General features: G+C 36.0%; 2 protein-coding genes across 10 annotated transcripts in view; both read left to right on the top strand.

Moving 5' to 3' along the window:
* Nucleotides 1-11,159, top strand: part of atp11c (ATPase phospholipid transporting 11C) — a 60,525-nt gene extending 49,366 nt beyond the window's left edge. For 2 of the 6 annotated variants that reach the window (XM_038289506.1, XM_038289510.1), the window contains exons 24-31: nucleotides 836-963; nucleotides 3,559-3,694; nucleotides 3,786-3,851; nucleotides 3,970-4,073; nucleotides 4,173-4,329; nucleotides 7,121-7,229; nucleotides 9,113-9,144; nucleotides 9,422-11,159. In XM_038289506.1, coding sequence (XP_038145434.1) covers nucleotides 836-963; nucleotides 3,559-3,694; nucleotides 3,786-3,851; nucleotides 3,970-4,073; nucleotides 4,173-4,329; nucleotides 7,121-7,225 — 696 coding nt within the window. In that variant the 3' untranslated portion in view covers nucleotides 7,226-7,229; nucleotides 9,113-9,144; nucleotides 9,422-11,159. Of the gene's footprint in view, nucleotides 1-835; nucleotides 964-3,558; nucleotides 3,695-3,785; nucleotides 3,852-3,969; nucleotides 4,074-4,172; nucleotides 4,330-6,241; nucleotides 6,333-7,120; nucleotides 7,230-9,112; nucleotides 9,145-9,421 lie in introns of all 6 variants that reach the window. The other 4 variants (XM_038289508.1, XM_038289512.1, XM_038289507.1 and 1 more) reach the window with 4 other exon arrangements.
* A 2,361-nt stretch (nucleotides 11,160-13,520) lies between these two features.
* The window catches only part of mcf2a (MCF.2 cell line derived transforming sequence a), a 36,279-nt gene continuing 28,699 nt past the window's right edge, over nucleotides 13,521-21,100 (top strand). For 2 of the 4 annotated variants that reach the window (XM_038289589.1, XM_038289588.1), the window contains exon 1: nucleotides 13,523-14,073. In XM_038289589.1, the coding sequence (XP_038145517.1) occupies nucleotides 13,959-14,073 (115 nt within the window). In that variant the 5' untranslated portion in view covers nucleotides 13,523-13,958. Of the gene's footprint in view, nucleotides 14,074-21,100 lie in introns of all 4 variants that reach the window. The other 2 variants (XM_038289592.1, XM_038289591.1) reach the window with 2 other exon arrangements.

The raw sequence follows: 21,100 nt of genomic DNA, 5'->3' as shown, positions 1-21,100 counted from the left end.
GCTGTGAAAAAATATTTTTGCCGTTACAAGATTTCCTGTTTTTACTTTTTGTATTTTATTTCAGGCAATACGTTTGCTCAGGTTTTGAGGATATGTTTGATGTTTATCCAGGAGTTTAGCCATTTCCTGAATCTTGCATTTGAGATGACTAGAGTTGTGGTTTCAACTGTGAGCCCTCAGAATTGCCAGTGACCCCTGAGTATAAGTAGACAGAACCAATCCAAAACAACTGAGCCAAAGTGCAGTAGCATTTTATTCAAGCCTGTTGTAGTTGCCAAAACCCAGATGACTGAAATAATATATATATATGTATGTTAATCTTTAACTCCAAATTATATATCATTTGGTCAGTTTGGCACCTTTTTCACTCAACAAATTATTCCATTATTTTTACCAAATTATTTTTGAAGGTAGAATTTGTTTGAAATAAAACATAAAAGCTAAAATTAAATAAATCTGTCAAACTGTAAACCTTTTATCATGCCTCTGTATATTGGTTAAGTTATTGCTAGGTATAGTTATAGGCTGCGTTCCTTTACTGTGTCCTGTACATATTAGGTAAACTTGGATCAAAAATGCAAGGATTATTATAACTAAATGTTTTTGTTTTGGAGTTATTGGATTGTTTTACTTTAAATAATAACTGCTGATTGTCTCTTGTGATCAAAAAACAGATCTTTAATGGGCCTAGAAAAGTTGTCTGTAAGCTTCCTTATATGGCCTCTTGAAGAGGTATTGGTGTGTGAGTTTTTCCTACTCCTTCATATTAATCCCCAGTGACCCACCCTTCCTTCTCCCCCTTACCCTACCCTTCCCCCTGCTCCCATCCTCCCAGCCCCTGTATGATGCAGCCTATCTGACGATGTACAACATCTGCTTCACCTCTATGCCCATCCTGGCTTACAGCCTTTTGGAGCAACACATTGGCATTGAGGATCTCTTGGAAAACTCTACCCTCTACAGGTAAATTGGTTATATTGCACTTTAAATAAATTCTAGTTGGATGTCTATACAATCATATTGGTGTGAGTTTTTTTAGTTGTTTGTTCTTTGTCAATTAATTAAAGGTATGTTGGAGCACTTTCACAAACTTTTTAAAAGACCTGCCCTCTCCACTTTAAAAAAAAAAAGAACTTGCACAACCCTGTACTCGCTCACGAGAGGGAAGGCCTATTAAACGCGTGCAAGAGCATGTACAAGCATATTTCTCCTCGTGCACTCTCTGTTTAAAAGTTGATGCTTGCATCGCCCATACAAGTTGACTTTACAAAAGAAGATTTGCAATCTTTCCATTATGTCAGACTCACCACAGTTAAGTAAAATGGGGAAGAGTGCATAGACATTTCACCAGAAAGATTGACAGTTAGAAGACTACTTATTTTAATGATCCACCCGAAAAAGAAACTTCCTCTACTATACCTTTAATATTTCCTTTTTTGATTAATAGTAAAACCAAACAAAAACATTAGAGAATCCCAAAACTTAAATCTGTTACCAACATATATATATATGGCTACCTGAAGTATTATTTTGATGAAGGGAAAGAGATACGGAAAAAAAAAAAAAACATCCTTACCGTCGCCATCAATAAGTTATGGCAAAATTGGGAAGTTTGTTTTAAATATTCTTCATCAGAAATGGAGGTACAAATATAATTTTAGGTTGCTAGAACAAACTAGGCTTTTAACAATGGTCTAAATTTGATGTGCTGGATTTAAAGGTTCCTTCAGTAGCGTGCTTTATTTATTCCAGAACAGGTGTGTTTGGTTTGTTTTTTGTATCATTGGCGCATATGGTTTCGGCCAAGTGTTAAACCTCCTAGCTTTTGATTTGAGATAAAGTTAAAATATGTCATAGAGAGAAATTTGTTCCAATATTATTTAAAACAAATAACCTATGAAGTGAACTTCCCTCTTAAAGAGAAATTCCCTCTTGCCTATACACTCTTAACAGAATTGCAATTTTGCTCTACCCTTTAGAGGCTCTCACTCCCAGAACTGTAAATTTTATATGTAAAAAAAAAAAAAAGCATTTAAAAATATTTCTTCAAACCCAGTATTAAAAAAATAGAATCAGAAATTTAAAAGTATTATGAAAGCAATAAGTGTGTTAGTCTAAATAAAAGTGAATAAAAATGCAAATTTGAAAAATTTTTTGCTTTAACTTGTCCATTAACGTTATATATTACTCTCAAAGCTTTTGTTTTCATTTAGACATTTTTCAAACTTCCATTTGAAAAATTGTTCTTTGCTTTTAGTGATATTGGAACAAGTATCTTTCCATGAACTTAGGCATTGTCCTCCTTCATAATTGTTGCCATCCAGTTTCTGTATGGTACGTTTTGTAGAGAAACTGCCCCAGTGGCAGTAACACCCTAATCCCTAAGCATTCTACTACCACTGTCTTGCTTGAAAGTTGGGCAGTTTTCCAGAGTTATATTAATTACGCCTTAGGTTCTCAAAACATTCTTTACTGTCAGCATGGTCAATTACCTCATATTTCTTGGATAACTACATTCTTTTGGTGTTCTTTGTCAGTAGTAATCTACAAATAACAGGATTGTTAAAAACACAACTTTATGGCAGCCTTAAGCCTTTGTGGCTCCCAGATTTCCTTTTTCTATTTCAAAGAATTAGGTGGTCTAAGAGGACAATAAACCCAGGCATAATGTTGCATATATACTACAATATAATTATTCACAGTTGGAATTACAATATTGCAATATTCCCACCAAATATACTTCTGTAGAGCCTGTGGTGGTTAAGCTCATGAAGAAAGGTTGGACCATTCTATGGTTTTAAGATAATAATATTGTTATACAATTTTCAGCAATAAAAATTAGTGCTAATTCCCTGAAATCAAATGTTCCAAGAAGAATTTATCTCTTCTTTGATAGGCAAAATCCATTTCTAACACAGGCCATCATTAGTGTTTGAGTGTGTACATGAATGGGTGAATGACTGAATGTAGTGTAAAGTGCTTTGGTCAAGTCTCCTGACTTGAAAAAGCGCTATACAAGTACAGGCCAGTAAACATTTTACCATTTAATGCTGTCATTCATTTTTTGTTCATATTTGAATTGACATTATGCTTAGACAATCTAGCCGCAAGTGGACAGTTCTGTGTAATCTACCAAAATCGGAGGAAATTGGCAAACATGGGTTTAAAAAAAAGAGAAGTGACGCAGTCTTTTGAAAGAAGTAGGCTATGTGATTATTGTGACCTTAACCTCATTAAAGTTCGTTCTATCAGAGCTGATTTCGCTTCAGAAAAGCGAAGCTGCGACAAATTCCAGCACTGACATATAGAGTTGAATATCCTGCCAGAAATATAACGAGGATGCATTGATAGCAATAGAAAGCATGTGGTCAAAATCCAGCTAGAAAGTTTATGTAGATTTTAGCTTGTGGGGATTTTAAAAATATAAACCAAAAAATTAAATCTTGTGCACACAATTCTTGTTTAAAATATAACTTTTATCCAGTCCTACAGGTGCTGAACTTCATGTTCATTTTGTGAGTTTCTACAAAGTGATTGTTTTTTTGCTGCTTATTTTAGGCAGATTGCGAAGAATGCCATGTTGCAGTGGAAACTATTCCTTTACTGGACCGTGCTTGGACTCTTCCACGGCTTTGTCTTCTTCTTTGGTGTTCGCTTTTTGTTCAGTAACCCAGCTCTGCAGGACAATGGCCAGGTTTGATATCACTCTGGCTAAACTTAAGGGAGATAAAATAATTAATTCAGTACCTTCTTCTCACCTCATTGTGTTTCTTATTTAAATCCAGGTTTTTGGGAACTGGTCATATGGAACTATTGTTTTCACCGTGCTAGTCTTCACTGTAACTCTAAAGGTAAGCATATGCATTGTTCAAAACAGTACCTCTTTAACCATTCAAGTTAAAATAAAAAAGTCCTGTAAACCTGGATTAAGAATATTGTCTTAAGTGTTTTTTTTTTTCTTCCTTTTAGCTGGCACTGGACACCCGGTATTGGACATGGATAAACCACTTTGTAATTTGGGGTTCCCTGGCATTTTATGTGTTTTTCAGTTTCTTCTGGGGAGGAATAATATGGTCAGAAAATACAAACACACAAAAGTTTCTGCTGTAGCCAACCTTTCCCTACTTTTCCAATGAAAGATGATGTGATCTAAATCGTGTGTCCTCCAACAGGCCTTTCCTGAAGCACCAGCGTTTGTACTTTGTGTTCGCCAACATGCTAAGCTCTGTGTCAGCATGGTTGGTCATCATCTTGCTCATAATCCTCAGTCTACTGCCAGAGATCCTGTTTGTGGTGCTCCTCAAGCCCCGTGGACCCCTTGCACGACAGGTAAATCTGAATGGCACTTCTGTACATGAAGAGATTTTTAATTTACAACTAACATTTATTGTTAATGGCACACCTAGCAGTCATTATAAGCTTAAGTATGTTACCTGTTATTCTCTACTGTAGTATTATTTAGATAACTAAAATCTATTTATGTGTTCTGCATACAGTTCTTTATGTTTTTTAGGGATCTTTCATAACATTTATTTTTGTGTTGATAAATAAGTTTTGTAAGCTTGTAGCTTAAAATGAAATGTTATCACTCTTCTCAGAATTGTTTTAAGAGCAGGCTTCCAACAGTCTTCTGAACTTTGGTTGTCTTTCTTCTCTGAATTATTCTGTTAAAACACAACAACCAATTCAAGGATGTAAAACAGATTGAATGTTTTTGACTGCTTAAGACATTTGATGTTGATATATCTGTAGGTCAAGTCATTTATTGTTATCATATGGTAAAAGGTTCATATCAAAGCTTATAGTGAGGTTTTGTGAAATTGCCAGTAAAATTTCCCCTCCATAAAGTAAAAATATCTCATATTAATCTAAGTTTGCTTGACTACATTAAGTACATCTTCAAGGAGCAGATACAAGCAATTTAGACATGCAGTACATCCCATCAGTCCGCTTCATCAAGGAGTTACTTGAATTATTTTGAAAAACGACTTACCAATTGTAGATGCTGCCACATGTCTGATGTAAAATCTCAAAATTTGTTCAACAAGCACAATTTACTTCGAACCATGGAGGATGTTTGATTATGATGCAGCAACATTGTTAAAATTGTCTCCTTTGAAATTATAGACTATTAATGCCAGCTTCTATTTCCCTCTGATATGAGCAACTTTATTTTATTTGAGGGAAACGAGTAAAGTCAGCTAAATCGGACAGTCTATAGAGTGGCTGTGAGCCATCCACAACCCAAAGGATGTATTGAATTCCTTAGAAAAAGAAGAAAAAGCATCACTTGAAAAAACATTAACTGACCCTTGAATCTCAGAGCTTCCGATAAGAGCCAGCAGATAACTGCACCTTCAGTTATTTAAAAAGAGTACTAATATTCTTCATGACTATTTTTTTTATAACATGATGGTTCATTAATGTTGTTGCATTTTATAGCTGTATTATTGCATTTTATAGCTGAAAAACAATATTTGTGATGCCGTTATGACATTGCAACATAGTGATTATTGCAATTATTTTATCATTTTTATCTCAGTATTAAGATTTTTGTGACTTATAAAAAAATAGCCCAATTTAGGAGAATTGAAGTAGCAGTCTTTTTCAGGTCACAGATGCAGAGCAGTGTTTTTTTTTTTTCATAATTTTCCAAATCAAACTTTTCCAACATAAACCTTATGAAATCAATGTTTACAGTAAAGTACCTCTAATAGTATATTGATTAACTTTACCTGTGTAAGGCTTGGCTATTAAAGAAACTCTAAAACATCAGAGCTTGTGTAGAAAACGAGAAAAGAGATTTGGGTATAAAATTTAACTGTTCTTGTTTATAGTACCAATGATTACGTGCTTATTTGTTTGTGGATTTTAAGCTTGATTTAGGTAAATGACCAAAGATCTGCTGTTTTTCCAATTTACATCCTATCAGCCTTTGGTTTCTACTATAGCTGGTTATATTTGCTGCTGTGGAAATGTTTTATGTAAGTTTTTTTTCATGTTTCCCTCCCATTATAAACCAGGTTTCAGATCACACATGGAAAATGAAAGATTTTTTTTGATTTGTAGCACTGTTCTCTTTACTGTTTGAACAGATTTCCTCCCTGTCTTTTAAAGCGCTCGGTTCTCCTACTTGCCTAACTTTTTTATTTCTCAAACTAGCTCCTCTACAATATCACACATTCTCACCTTTCACCCTGGTATTTTCCCTTTCTTCCTCTCTGTACTTTCCTCCCCAAAGATGAAGCATCGCCTTCCATCCTCTGGGACTTCTACTATCTTCATGCTCTCTCAGACAGCTAGCTCTCACAGCTTCTCATGGAGCGAATGAGGTCTCATATTTTCTCTCTGTTGACACTCAAACTTCTCACTCTGAAGATTGTGTTTGCTCGGAAACTTGCTTGTTTCCTTCTTACTGTGTCCTTCCTCTCCCACTGTCTGGCTCCTTATTATTTAAAGCTGGCCCTCTATAAATTTTGCTCATGGTCCGCACTCTGTTGGACAATTAAATTACAGTCAGTGCTTAGAAGCACTCAAAAGCCTTGAATTAGTTCTAATACATAGGGGTGTGCTGCCAGCTCCTCCTTCAGTGTGGAGTAGGACGGGGAGTCTGTGCTGAGTGTGCAAGTCAGCACCTCATCCTTTGTCTGTCCAGCTTTATCAGTCAGTGTCTCCTACCAGCTACCTGTGCTGCTCCAGTGCCTGCTGCCTCCGCATGTCCCGTCGGGTGACTGCAGCACCTCAAAGCACCTAAACTCAACTGCATGAGACACGAGTCAGCAACCTCATCCTGGATCCTCTACCCAGTCCGACAGCTTTTTTCTCTTTTTGTTTAATCTCATACATTTTATTTTGTCAAATTTAGTCGTATGGACAGTTGATTTAAATTTAAATGTTTCATTAAAGGGTTTTGGAGTTTTTTGCCTTGAGGATATTTATAGTCCACCAAGGCAGAAGGACTAATATTTTCCGCCCATTTGTCTATATTTAGTCTATTGTGAACGTGTTTGTCTTATATGTTTGTAAGTGTACAAGCAGAGGAGAATATGGAGGAAAAAGAAGCATGTTTGTGCTTGCCGGTGCAGTGAAATCAACAGTCTCTTCTGCCTCACCCTTCTAGAAAAAGCGGGTTGAGACGAGTGTGGGGGGCCCCCTGTCTCCCCAGTCTTCAGCCAGGCCCCTGCTCATGCGAACCTTTTCAGATGAATCCAATACTGTCCTTTAAACAGGTACTAGCCCACTTTTAGGGCATTCAACCTAATCAGGGTCTCATCCCTTTTTAAATCCTTCTAGTGTCCCATCTTGATTTTTAACACCAAATTTTTAATAAGAAATCAAAATCTAAAAGGTGTGTAAGCTGCAATTACTAAGAACACTTTTTTCCTTTCTCATCTGTGTAAAGCCGAAATAGGCTGGCTGAAGTGACTCACTTTTTACATCTCTGTTGTTTTGTGTCAAAACTTGTGGTTGATGAGGTTAAATTATCCTTTATTTTCACCTATGGTAGGATCTTTGGGCTCACGTTTCTGCACAGACACATGCTCCTTTCTGCCTTCCTTTGGATGCACGGCTAAAACCTCCCTTTGCATGTGCTTATGTCCTTCCTTTTTGTTTTTTCCTGTCAGTTTTATTTTCTTTATTTGGGCTTTCTATCTCGTGTAAAACCACAGGGCTGATCTTGGATTATTACTTATTTCCTCTCCACTATCCAGCATTCATGTGCTGTTTGTGACATTGCAGTTTGTTCATTCGGTTAAGGCATCCTCGTTATGCTTTTCATACTTACTTTGTTAAATTATTTTCAGTAAACGATGCAGTTTTGATTGCTGACTTGTGTTTGTTGCATGCAATTACACTGACACAACCACAGCCTACAAACCCGACTGCATTACAGGGAGCAGACATCTAAATTACAAGCAAAGTTGGATAAAATGACTTTACAAAAAACGCATTTACAAACCTTTGCAAAAGCATTTATACTGACTACATTGTGTAACACTCTTGTCTTGTTTCAAGCACAAACTTATGTGCTATGTGTTATTTTTCAAGTGGAACAAAAAAAATATATGTTTTTTTTTTTTACATTTTTGTGTACAAGTAAAATCAGAAACATGTGGTATTCAGCCCCCTTTACTATGGTACCTCCAAGTCATCTGAAACGATTTGCCGTCTTAGTGTAATGTTAGTTCGGTATTGTCTTTATACAATACAGAGCTAACACTATTATATCGTTCACAGTCTGTTAGAGAACATCATTGGACAACTGGTGAGTCAGGAATATAGTTGTGGAGTAATTTTAGAAGTAGATCTAAAACATATTTTAAACATCACCCAGAGCACTGATGGCACTGCCATCTGAAAGTGCTCAACATGTCATAAGTGCAATTGGACCAATAGTAGTTCTGGAGGAGTTTTACATGTCAGCAGTGTGAATATATTTGCAGGACAGAAAATGACTGCTATAGTCATATACTTCCTAAATCAAACTTTCATTTGAGCAGCAGGAAGAAAGCCAAAGTTGATCAAATTGCGGCTGGCTAGCAAGTCGTAAGTCATCCATCCTCCAAACAGGAAGCCTGGGTTCGTATCCCAGCTGGGTCCCTAGGCATTAAAGGTAATGCCTGCTTTGGCATTGTGCATTGGGCATTATGCTTGGAATCCTGAGGTGAGGCGCCGCACAATGCAGAGAGTTAATTTTGTTTCTCTGTACTTGTGACAGTGTAATGACAATAAAAAAAATGCTAGAATATGTATACTGTACATGCCACAGTTTTCTTTTTTTATTTGTACAAAAGTTGAAAAGCCATGTTGAAGTTTCTCTAGTTTGCAGCCCTATATAACTCTGAGATGGTCTTTCACACAAAATTCCAATAGCGTATATTGATGATTGTAACTGAAAAATCCAGGGGAGTAAATAATCTGGGAGGGCAATAAAAAAATATAGTGAATTGATATGAGATGTGCTTAATAATTTGTCTGGCCCCTGAGGATATGCTACGGTGACTGGTCACACATAACCACCACTATTCACCAATGCTTATGCTGCCCAGTAGTAGCCTACAACTCCTTGCAATTTTTTTCACTTTTAACGTGGCTTTTATTCTCCCTGTAGCTGGCAGAGGGTGAGCTCCTACAACCTTCCAGGTAAAGTCTAGAGAAAGCAGTAACTGTGTTTAAATCTGCCTGCTGAGCTTGAACAAATCAGCTTATTGGGGGAAATGGGATATTTTCCTTACTAATATCTGTCAACTCTCGGTGGTGAGAAAGCTTTAATCATGTAAGCTTTTGTGTTTGTTGTTTTGTTGCTGATCACTGTAATATCTCTGGTGATTTAAGCTCCTTTGCAGACACTGTTTTGTCCTCCGTCCTCTCCAGCTTATGATTAACACAGTGAAAGTGTGTCTTCCTGTGCTGTTTCCAGGTGAATGCTGTCACACCACTTTCCTACAAGCACCTGAAGGAGCGTGAATGAAAGGCAGCCTGGTCACGCCTCCAAAATGCTCCTCATTGGGATTTTCTCTCATACCTAAAGCAACTTCAAAGACGAGACAAGACCATTTTTTAAGAGGATTGAAAAGATCTCAGAAATGTAATGACATTGGGGCGCGGTTAAACAGTTTTGATTTCTTTTTTTTTTCTTTTTTTTGCCCAGTCACCTGCACAAACGCATGCCTGCAGAGCAGTGCTCCAGTATATTTTATAAAAAAAAAAAAAATTAAGACTATGGGCATGAACCTTCTTCCTTTTCCTTTTTTGATATCTGCTTACATATAAAAGCTGCCTTGCCAGTAGCTAACTACTTTGTTTCATCAAGCAGCTGTAATATCCACTCCAAGAATGGTACATCTGCATGAAGGCTACAGAAAATACACTTCTCTGGTATTTAGTCACTCTTTTACAAATCTTTTTATTTAAACCTTATTGCTGCACTTGTATTTCTGCAATTTATTTTCTTTTTCTTTGTTTTTTCATGTAAATCTTAAGATATTTTCACATCTACAGATCCAAATCATTCCAGATGAAACATTACTAAATGTGATATCAGTGCAGCTGAAAGCAGCACACAGACTGTTAAAATCGTTTTTTTGATTATTTCTTTGTTTTTGCTATAAATCTGATATCCATTTTGAATGCTAAGTTAACAGAGGGATCAAATGTTACCACTCAGTCCAAAAAGTGTGTTTGTGGGAACATGTTAGTGTAAAGAATTAAAGTGTGCCCCAGTAACGAAGCATTACTTGGACCATGAGCTTAAATCTTCCAGCGTCAGATTATTTAAGATTTCATTATGAGATAAGAAATGTAATAAATGTGCGGTGGTGTGCATAGCTTAGAGATGTATGTGAACATCGGCTAAAAAGCCAAAATGATCAGGTTGCGTCCACAAAGTGTGGCCTTATGGTGTCAGGCCTGCCTGCATACGTGTGTGGCTTTGTTTTATAGAATGTTTTGGATGAGATTAGCCACAAATGCCTGTGTGTAAAGAAGCCCAGGTTTACTTGAACTTTGTTGATTCGGGTCATTATGACGTTTTCTGCACTATTTAGGAAACTGGTTTCTTCATTGTGAATTTAGCCACATTGATTTTACCTGAACCCACATGCATAAACTATGGGTTAGAGATTAGAAAAACCAATAACCAATGAAACGAAAATCTACAGATTAAGTCTAAGTTAATTGTAATTATTGCTCAGCATTTTTATTTTGTCTCCTTAGATGAATTTCGGTTGTAAAATGGCTCTGTGAGCTGAGCTGCAGAATCGGCATATCTTTGGGTCACTGTGAGATGCTGATAGCATTAACTATTCACCTTTTCTCCTCTTTTAACTTCTCATCTGTTGTTCTTTATACATTCCATCCAGATACATGATTTAAGACACTTTGATACTTTTTTGTGAAATATTTTAATTTCTCCTGTAATCATATCAAATATATCTTGCATATTTATTAAGTGTAACTTTACTCATAAAGGTTATATTTTTATTACATGTACCTTTATATTATTCAGAGAATGTTAAGCGTTGTGCCATTGGGAGTGTGCCACTGGGTTAAAACATTGGGGAGTGTTTTAATCCAGATTGAGCTTTAGACCACATAAACCCCATTCATCAGTCTGTGATGTTCCGAAAAAAAAAAAAAAAAAAAAAACAGGCAGCCCCTTCCCAGTAGACTCCAAAATTCCCTAAATAAATCTGAGATGTTTCTTATCTCCTTTCTTAAAGTAGAGTCCTGTCCATAAGTTTACATACACCTATAATTGGCATGTAGGTGATTTTAATTTGAGGCTTTGAAAATGTCTAGAGTGAAATGTGTGCATCTACATTAAAATTTCAAAACAAAATTAAGGTTCATGAGTTGAGAGACTTTGCACTTTAAAGAATGGTACCAAAAATCTTTCAGTATAAAATTATACCTATTTGTTCAAGTGTATGCAGACATCACAGGTAATACTGAGATTTGTGTCTCATACCAAATTCCCATCTTCAGTATTACCTTTGGATTTATTTCAAGCTACTAGTTTTATTCTAGCTGGATATTTAACAACTTAAAGTTAAAATATTACTTGGTTTCCAAATATATCCCCTGCTTTATGGGTAGCAAGTAGATTATTTTTGTGAAACTGAGGTAAAGGCTCGGAGAGGCTCCTTCAGGAAGTATAATGGATGTTGAAAAGTGATTCTTGCCACCAAAAATTAAACCTATGAAATGGGAACTGAAATCCAAGGTCACTGTCACAAAACAGAAAAATGTGTGATGCTAGAAAAGGGTCAGAATCAAGAATTTAGACAAGACAAAATAGTTTTATCAAACTTATTTTTGGAGGAATAAAGTTAAACATCTACAAAACATAGTGATAGTTGATTATAGCAGTTGGGTTTTGTTTTTTATTAAATTAGTTGCCAAAAATGCTTAAATTAAATTACTTGGTTTCTCTTAAAATAAATAACTGATAGAACAGGCCTCTAGCCTAGCTCATAAACTTAATCACATTTGAGATATATTGGGTGCAATGTGACCTTGCCTTGAAATCAACACTTTTGAAGGAGGTCAAACACGTCAACAAATACAATTAAACTTGCATCAAAAGCTTTTATGACTCAAAGGAACCTGTTGTTTACTTAGAACTACTAAAACACATCTCTCAAGATTTTAGTGAGAGGGCTACCCTGTTTTTTTAAATGTTAATCTTGAGTGAAAAAAGTTTAAATGTAAACTTAAGTCCAAAATAAATTATGTTCCTACAGATGTGTGTAAACTTCTAACCAGAACTCTATCATCTATGTGCAACTGATAGCTGCTTCTGATTTGTTTCCGAACACTTGCAACAGTCTAACAGTGTGATTTTTTTCCTTTTTTTTTTTTTAAACATCAAATTCTTACTATGACAAAAGCAGTGGAATGGAAAATCTTAACCAGACACATGTGTAGGGTGTGAATTTGGAGTTGTTTCAGTTGCCATGTACTTTCTAGACTCCATGGCACAGAAGATACTTTATGTAAAAGGTGGTGATAGATGGGGCTGCCTGCTTTAACAAATGAGTAACCTTTAAACGACTTCTCAAATGCTATTTTAAGAGCTTACATATGAATCTAATATTTTGCCTGTCTAAATGAAATGTTAAAAAGAATGGATTGTATTTTTAATGCAACTTTTTGGAGCCACTTTTTTTAAAGAAAAAAAACATGGAGCGTTTAGAGGCTCTGTGGACGTGGACACTTTCAGGCACCACGGGCAGGGATTCCTTGCCACCTCCAGCCTTCTCAGTCTCCAGCTTCACCACTCGGTACCTCCAAGCTGAATGTACATCTTTGAAATATCTAAAACCTAAAGATTTTATGTAATAAAGTTGAAAGTTTTAAAGAAACATTGCGCTTTTGTTTTTTTTTCTTTTTCCAGCAAATGATGCATCAGCAATTTTAGTTTGGTGCAAAGATTCCTGGTTGTGTGTGTGTGTGTGTGCGCAAGGTTGCAACCACCCTGAGCAGCTGCTCAGTAATGAGATGGCAGAGAGGCTAAGCTGGATCAGCTGAGTGGCTGCAGTCCTGCTGCTCCTTCTGTGGCTTCAGAAGAAAACCTCCAGCCTGAAAGTGGGGATTTACATACATCTGTATTTTCTCCTCTTCAGTTTGTGCAGCGTTGCTGACTGCTGATCCATTTAGTTATGATGTAGGTTGAGCAGTGGGGAGTTCGGCTGAGAAAGGCTCTCAGTAGCTGTATGCACACAATGACAGCCTTTCTTATTTGTTCTGTGCTTTTGAATGGGATTTCTGTGTATTAAAGGCTGTGTTTCACATGGGTCAACTTGTTGGCAGGGGAGAAGGATTTTATTTTCAACAGTCAATCTTTTTGTGGATATATGTTGTATAATAAAGTAGAATAACTGATGATTAACTTAGCCTGTTAACAGTGAAGCATAAAAAAAAAGTAGAAGTGTGAGGAGGGGAAAAATAGGGAGGGAGCTGGCAGTGGGTCAGTAGCAGACTCTTGAGCTTTGCATGGTGCAGAGCTGACGCACTACTAACACTCAGAGAGGGGAGGGGAAGGGACTGACAGCCGTGGCCAGATGGAGCTCTGTTTGTTTTTAAGCAGCTAACTGCTGCTGAGAGCAGGACACACTGTCGACTCTGGTGTCCATTAACGCGGGGAGAAAAAGACATCACACCCAGTTGGGGCAGTGACAGGTCAACGGACTGCTGCTGCTGTTGTGTTGATGTGAGGACAGCTCTGCTCTGATGTAATGTGGAGGCAGTCTGCAGCTTCAAGGTCGAGAACCTCAGGAGGCTGTCCCCATCTGGATCTCAGGCCTCCAAAACTTCATGGGTTTTTTTGTTCGAGTACCTCTAATTCTTATAAAGTTGTATTATGGAAGGCTGGACCGCTCTGAAGAGGATATGAACCCCAGATTGCTGTAAGCAAACCGTTATTTCAGTCTGTTTCTGTGACAGCAATAAAGGGAATGGGCCCAGCCTCACTGCAGGAGGAGAGGGAGCTGGGCAAAGAGTCTAAGGAGGAGATGGAGAGCTACCGTTGCCTTCTGCAGGCCGGCTCCCAGCTGCAGAGCACCCTACAGCGTAAGTAACATGATGCTGGCATGATGAATTATTTCTGACATTTCAGTGTAATGTTTATATCACCTAACCCCTTTTTCTAAACTTTACATTCCTCTGTGCATTCCAAAAAAAAAAAGGCCTACTGCAACACAGCTCAGCCTAGTTTACCATCTGAGAGGAGGTAACTAGATGTGCAGCTTCAGTATTATTGATGTACTTCCTGCTGCTTTGCTCCAGCAGTGGGCCATCACTGGGATTATGGCAGCTATTTTAAGCCACCCACAGATGGATACCTTTTCAATCTATAGAAATGATTTAGGCTGGAAGCTCAGTAGAGTAGATTTTAGATCACTATAACTGAAGTTAATCTAGCCTGTATTGTTAAGAATTTATTGTACTTTTAAAAGTAGGTCAATATGTTTTATTACTTGGCAAAGCTGTTTAGCTTTACAATAAAAAATAAAGGACAGAGTGATATATTATACAATCTTCAAATTCTTGCTGATGGATGTTCAGTTCTGTTGATGTTTACTGCTGGTTGAAGCTGGTGTGGATTTGACTGCTGAGAATTGAAATTTTATATTTCTCATCCTAATCTCCCCTATTCTAAAGGAATGCACATTGATAAACAAATTTCCACACTTTTATGCTTGAGATTATCTAATAATTACAAAATATATAGAATAACAAAAATATACAAAATGACTGAAGTCATTTGATTATGTAATTAAATTGTTTGCAGTAACTGGTTGTGTATCAGAGATTAACTTGTAGTTGTGTTTTGGATCATTTTCTTGCTGCATAGCAAAATTGTTGATTGTAAAAGACACTTTAAGACCATAAATTTTGGTTAAATCTGTCTCGGTGTGTCACTCTGTTTATCACTCCCTGATCGTCATCCAATCATCACTAAGTTTGACTGTTAATAGGACCCTCTGATTCTAAAATAATGTTAGTTTTACAGCAGATGTAACTGGAAACATTTTTCTCATAAGTCTACTGAGAATATTACCAACTCTTGGTATCGTAAAGAGGTTTGCTTTTAGCAATGCTTTACATATTAAAAAGTTTCCCCAATCTAGTATCTTTTTCTAGTTGTTAAATTATTAACACTAACTTTTGTCAAGGAAAATGAGCCCTGCAGTTTAGATATTATAGTTTTTGTGATGGCCTGAATTAGTCTATTCATTTTGGTTGGCTGGTCACTCCTTGGAAGTCTCCTCAGTGTTCCAGGTGGTCTTCAATTGTGGATAATGTTGTTTCCAAACTGGTTAATTTTAAAGCAATTGTTTCTCAACTTCATCAATACATATATTTTAAGTTTATTTTAAAATTTTAGGTAATATAATGGTGTTCAAAATTCTTTGCTCATCTCCATTTAATCAGACAAGTTCTTAAATGAGGATTGGACCTGACTAGAGAAACGTAACTGAAAGACAAATCTGTTTACTTAGAATGACCTTAAATCATTATTTAGACATTTATAGTTTTACACAGGATCGGGTTGTTTTTGGTAGATTTTTCTTATTTGACAACTATTATATATATCAACATACCATAATAGAAAATAGTCCAGAGTTCTAAGGTGTGCCAACAAAAAAAAATATTGGGAGACCAAAGATTTAGTTGAACCAATATATAATTGATAAGCTCTTCTACATTCATACTAATAAATTTAATCTTATAATCCGTATTGCAATCTAGAAAGTATCTACCTGAAGGATTAGTGTTTGTTTCCTTGAATGGGAATGTAGTCATTTTGAAGTGCTGATTGACCATTTGAAAACACTATAGTAAAAAGATAAGCTTGGTTTAACACAATAACCAATATGAAAATGTTGCTAATCATTACATTTTTTTTTATCTTTCAGAATTTCAAAATAAAAAAAAAAAACTAAGCTTTATAGAAATGACAAATAAAAAAATTGTAGAAAAAATTTTTTCTTGCAGACAAACTCTCAAAACCTTTAAGCTTATGTCTATCAGATCTTAAACCTATTGCAAAAAGTAAAACTGTGTATATTAATGTGGGCCCCTGAACTGATTTTACAATTCATGGTGTTATATCTTTTGTGACACTTTTGCAAAGAAACAAGAAAAACAAAATAGTAAAAAAAAGAATCTGGCAGTTAAATGTCACTAAGAATACAATATGTAATAGAACACAATGCATGCACTGCTGCAGGCATTGCTATTAGATTATAAGAGTATAAAGACAAAATCCTTGAAAAATGCTTTAAGGGTTTCTTTTTTTTCTTTGGATGAGGGTCTTTAGAACTTAAAATTAAAACCATCCTTACTCCCTCCTTAGACTGGCCTTTCTGATCTTAAACCAATCCAGCTAAATGTACTGCATCCTAGGACGTGGAAACAGGCTTTTTTCTTCCCCATATTTCCACCAGAATCCTGTCACAAACCAGTCTAATCCCTAAGCATTTAAAGCTTCATTTAGCAAAAAACCTCATGACCTAAAAGCAGTATGAGGCTTGGATTCATCATTCTGTGAAAATATGTGTGTGCAAGAGAGAGAGAGAGAGCATCTTGCTTACCTCACAAAGGATTAAGAGGGTCTTCTTTTTTTTGTGTCTGTGAAATCAGATTTGACACAGTATTTCTGGGTTTGTGCCCTCCATATCCTCTCAACACACGTTTCACTTACATTTACTGTCCTGGACGCTCTTTTCCAAGATCTTTATTTGAGGGGACTGAAAGTAAAGCGTTTACTTGCACATAGTTTAGTGATTATTTTTTTTATTACCTGATTTAAAACTCATGCAGAAGTTATGCTTTATTAGGCTTTAACACTTTAGCAATTGATGATTCACACACCCCATTGTTTTCTATGGAAGTGTTGACTCATATTTTCATTTTCTTTTACCCTTGATTTTAACAAAAACATACTTTATTTTATGGAAAATAGTCAAGTTCTATAGTGCTTGTTAGAGGTGTACCGTGTGATGAAATTAGTGTCGATGGTTATCATTGTTTGTACAACAGAGATAAGCTTTCTGCCCTTAGCTTTGTAAGCACACTGAAGGGATTGTCTGAAGGAAATCACTGTTTCTATCCACACCGACAAACCTTTATTTTTTTTCTGTTTGTAAGAACCAAAGGGCAAACAGAGCTTGTTTGACTTTCATTTGCGCTCTCTGTCCTACAGAGTCCTGCATGTCATCTGAAAAGGTCGTGGTCAAACATTTCCTAGGAGAAAACGCCTATAACAACAGCACAACCTATTTCTCTTTTTTTATGTGGTAAAAAAATATTAATATCACTTTGACTTTTTCATATTATATCAAATTACAAACAAAAACTTAAAGTACATACAAGTAGAGCTCTGAATATTATAAAACCATTTTTTTGGTCACTTGTTTTATAAAAAATTCTATATTATATTGATTTAAACACTAAGGAGAAAAAGAACTTAACTAATGTTCAGTATTTATATATATATATATATATGTATATATATGTATATATATATATATATATATATATATGTATATATATGTATATATATATGTATATATATATATATATATGTATATATATATATATATATATGTATATATATATGTATATATATATATATATATGTATATATATGTATATGTATATATATATATATATATATCAAAACTATTCTATTGGCTATTTGATCGTATTTAGGATCATTGTTATAGTAAGGTCGGAGTCTTGCGCAGACTTGAACAAGTTTTGCTTCGTGTTTACCCCATATTGAACTCCATCTTTTTTACTATTGGCCCTGACTGGCTGGAAAAAAGCATCTCTAATTACGGTGCTTCATGGAGTGGTGGGTTTAAGGTATTCATTAGATGCACATCATTTTGCATGAAGCCAATAGGGTTTAATGAAGGTGTACTGTTTTCGAACACATTTCAGCCTTAGACTGTCCCTGACTCATTTAGTATGTTACTTTATGGTAAAGATGCTGATTGCTCTCTTACACTCTTACTACAATAGCTTTCATTAGGGCTTTCAAAGTAAATGGGGGCTAAATACTATTGCACTTCACTTAGTTTATTTGTGACATGAGAAACTAATAAAATGCACAAAACCTTTTTGTAGTAGCAAAAAAGTGCATGCAGTACATGACACTGCAAAGCAGTAAATATGTATTGTTACGGCAATCTCTACTGATTGTATGTCAGGGTTGAGAGGGATAGTGTTTTTCCTCTAAACTTTATAACTTTATTCATAGAACTGCGGTGTGTTGCATTCAGCCAGTGCAGTAATGTTGTGCATTTTAATCATGCTGACATCACATTCTTTCATGAAAATCTGCTCCCAAAGTTTTCTCTTATCCACTCCACTTTATGCCAAATCCGAACTCTGCAGTTCTTGAAATTTTAGACATCCTCCAAATTGTAGTTCTAGTTAATAACTGATTAAAACCCCCTTTTTTTTCTATCTATTTCTGAACTTTCCTCATTTTGCTGTTGTCTTACCGAGCTGGATGCTAATGGTCATTTAGTTATTCAAGTGCGACGGTAACACTATCTTGGATCTGTATGTACACAGCTTATCCAAGGCTCTTTTTTTGGCCTTGCATGGCTCAGCTCCTCTCTGTTACTGACACGCATCAAATATTCAGCAGGTACTACTGGAGTTTATTACTTGCTACCTGAAACAGTATTACAGAAGTCACCTCATCGAAAACTACTACTAATTTGCTCCTACAGTCTCTTTTTGGCCTTCCCTTATTTTTTTTCTAACTCATTTCCTCTGCATTGATTCATTTTTTATGAGGTTAAAATGAAATTTGAGTGAATCACTGCATAGTGATGTGCTGCTGAAGGCAATGCGGAGACATTTTGTATGACTTAAATAAACCAGTAAATCCGTGCTGCTTAATGTCTCTGAATCTTGCATATGTCTCTGTTGCATTTATGTTCGCTTTGCAGATCAGACAGGATTTGCATTCGGAGTGCTGAAGACAAATTGATTTTACAGTAACAGTAACATCACAACATTGCGTATCAGCTCTCTGCATACCAGACCAAATTGCTGCCTACAGCTGCATTCTGGTGTAAACTGCACTGACTGTATCTGTCCACCACTTTGAGATGAACATTAACTGAATTAAGACAGGATTGCAGGCAATCTAAAGGCTTTTTAGCCTTGATTATGTTCCTGTACAGAGAATGAAGTAATGTATTAGAAGTGTTTAATCTTCTTAATGCAGGATCTTGAAGGCGCAACCCTGGTGGAAGAAAAAAAAACAGCCCAAGTAAAAACTAAAGTAAACTTTTACTGCAGTTAGTGTGACACATCTTGTTTAATTCAACGGAACAAATCTTTTCCAGGCAGTTTTAAAGAACTTAAAAAATCTGAGTTGTTGTTTTGGTATATGATCAATATAATTAAACAAGAAAGGTTCCCAAAATTCAAGGCACAAAAGGGTACTATGTCTTCATTTAGCAGACAACTCATGTTCGTTACAAGAAAATAGCATCAACAAAGTGATCTCCATAGAGCTTTTGGCATAAAATGTGTTTCATTGGAGCACTGGCGTAACTTTCTGAGGGACTGGTGTGGACATGTCCCCACCAACTTTGGGCATGGAGGGGACAGACCCCACCAATAATGTCCGCCTCTCCCCTCCGATTTACTTCAGCCAACAGTAACTGTGGTTTGGTGCAGCTGTGTTCAGAGCGTTTTCAGTCCGTGTTTTTTTCCTCGCTCTGCTGCTGCTCTCGAGTCCCACCTCTCCATGAAATATCATCAGATCTGTAGCTTTGGGACATTCACTGCGTACAGAGTCGCTAGGAGGATGAGAAGAGATGCTGATATGGCAAGCCATTTTAACATACTGTCTGTTTCGTCTGAACTAACTAACCGTTTTAAAATAAATTCGCAGCAACACTCAGTGAATTTTAACTGGCAGCTACTTCGATATATGTTTAAGTAAAACTTAGAGACGGGTTGGTTAAAAAAATCAGAGATGCCACCGAATAATCCGTTAGTTACACATACAGAACTTTTTCAGCTAAAAATGGCAGCAAATTGTACATTTATATGAGTTAAAAAAGCTGGGCTTCTCAGGACCATAATCAGAGTTACAGATTAAAATGAACAAATATCTGTTGTTTTCTTATTGAACAGAGAATCAGGCTGCAGAGCTTCTAGAGATCCTGAAAATGATTTTCTCTGGCCTCGTTATATTGGTAGACAGGTTCATAAATCTGTTTTTAAGCAGAACAGAGACACAATTAGGGACAGCTTCAGATTTAGAGGTGAAACAGATTTACTGGGATATGCAACATCCCATAAAATGTATTGCCAAGTTTACAAGAAAAAATATGCAATGCTATAATAAAATTCAACATATCTTTTTGTCTTTTGTAGTTCAACCAGACTCAGAAAGAGCTGCAACCCAGAGACAGTCAGACTCACTGGACACAGACTTAAAATTAAAATATAAGAAACCTACAAGAATTAAAGCACAAATAATACAAATCAGTGTATAAATGATTTTTTAAATATAAGGTTCAATACATAGACTTTGGCCGTCAATGACATTTGGGACAAATTTCTAAATTTGATTTTGCTGTTTGTGAAAGAAGGATAATTACTGATGCAGCTTAAAGGGAAGCCATGCATGGATGAATTGAATTGCAGTTGTGTCCATACTAGGGATGCATGATATATTGATGTTGGCATTGGATATCGGCTGTTTTTTTTATACATTAATGTGTTTGAGCCCTTTATAAAACAATGCACTAAAGGAAGGCATCTGTCTATATCTATATATAGCACAAATGTATTGCACTCTTGTGTTCTCAACAATAGTAAAGCATTCAAGAAATATATGTTTGAGCTAATTTTTGGAAAATATAAACCCTATTGAAAGCATTGGGGTTGAGTAGCTGTAGGTCAATCAGCCACCACCCTTAGGGAGTCCCCACCAACTTTTATTGCAAAGTTACACCCTTGCATTGAAGTATGGATAAAAGGAAAAGGTGTGGTTTCTAATGTAGGCTCAAGGGAGACAAACACCATCAAGTTTATTTACCTAAAGGAACAC

The sequence above is a fragment of the Cyprinodon tularosa genome, unplaced genomic scaffold (assembly GCF_016077235.1).
Source record: "Cyprinodon tularosa strain WSP-4 unplaced genomic scaffold, ASM1607723v1 ctg27, whole genome shotgun sequence".
In the NCBI taxonomy this organism is placed as follows: domain Eukaryota; kingdom Metazoa; phylum Chordata; class Actinopteri; order Cyprinodontiformes; family Cyprinodontidae; genus Cyprinodon; species Cyprinodon tularosa.
The sequence above is the reverse complement of the archived record's forward strand: the minus strand, read 5'-3'. Positions and strand labels throughout refer to the sequence as shown.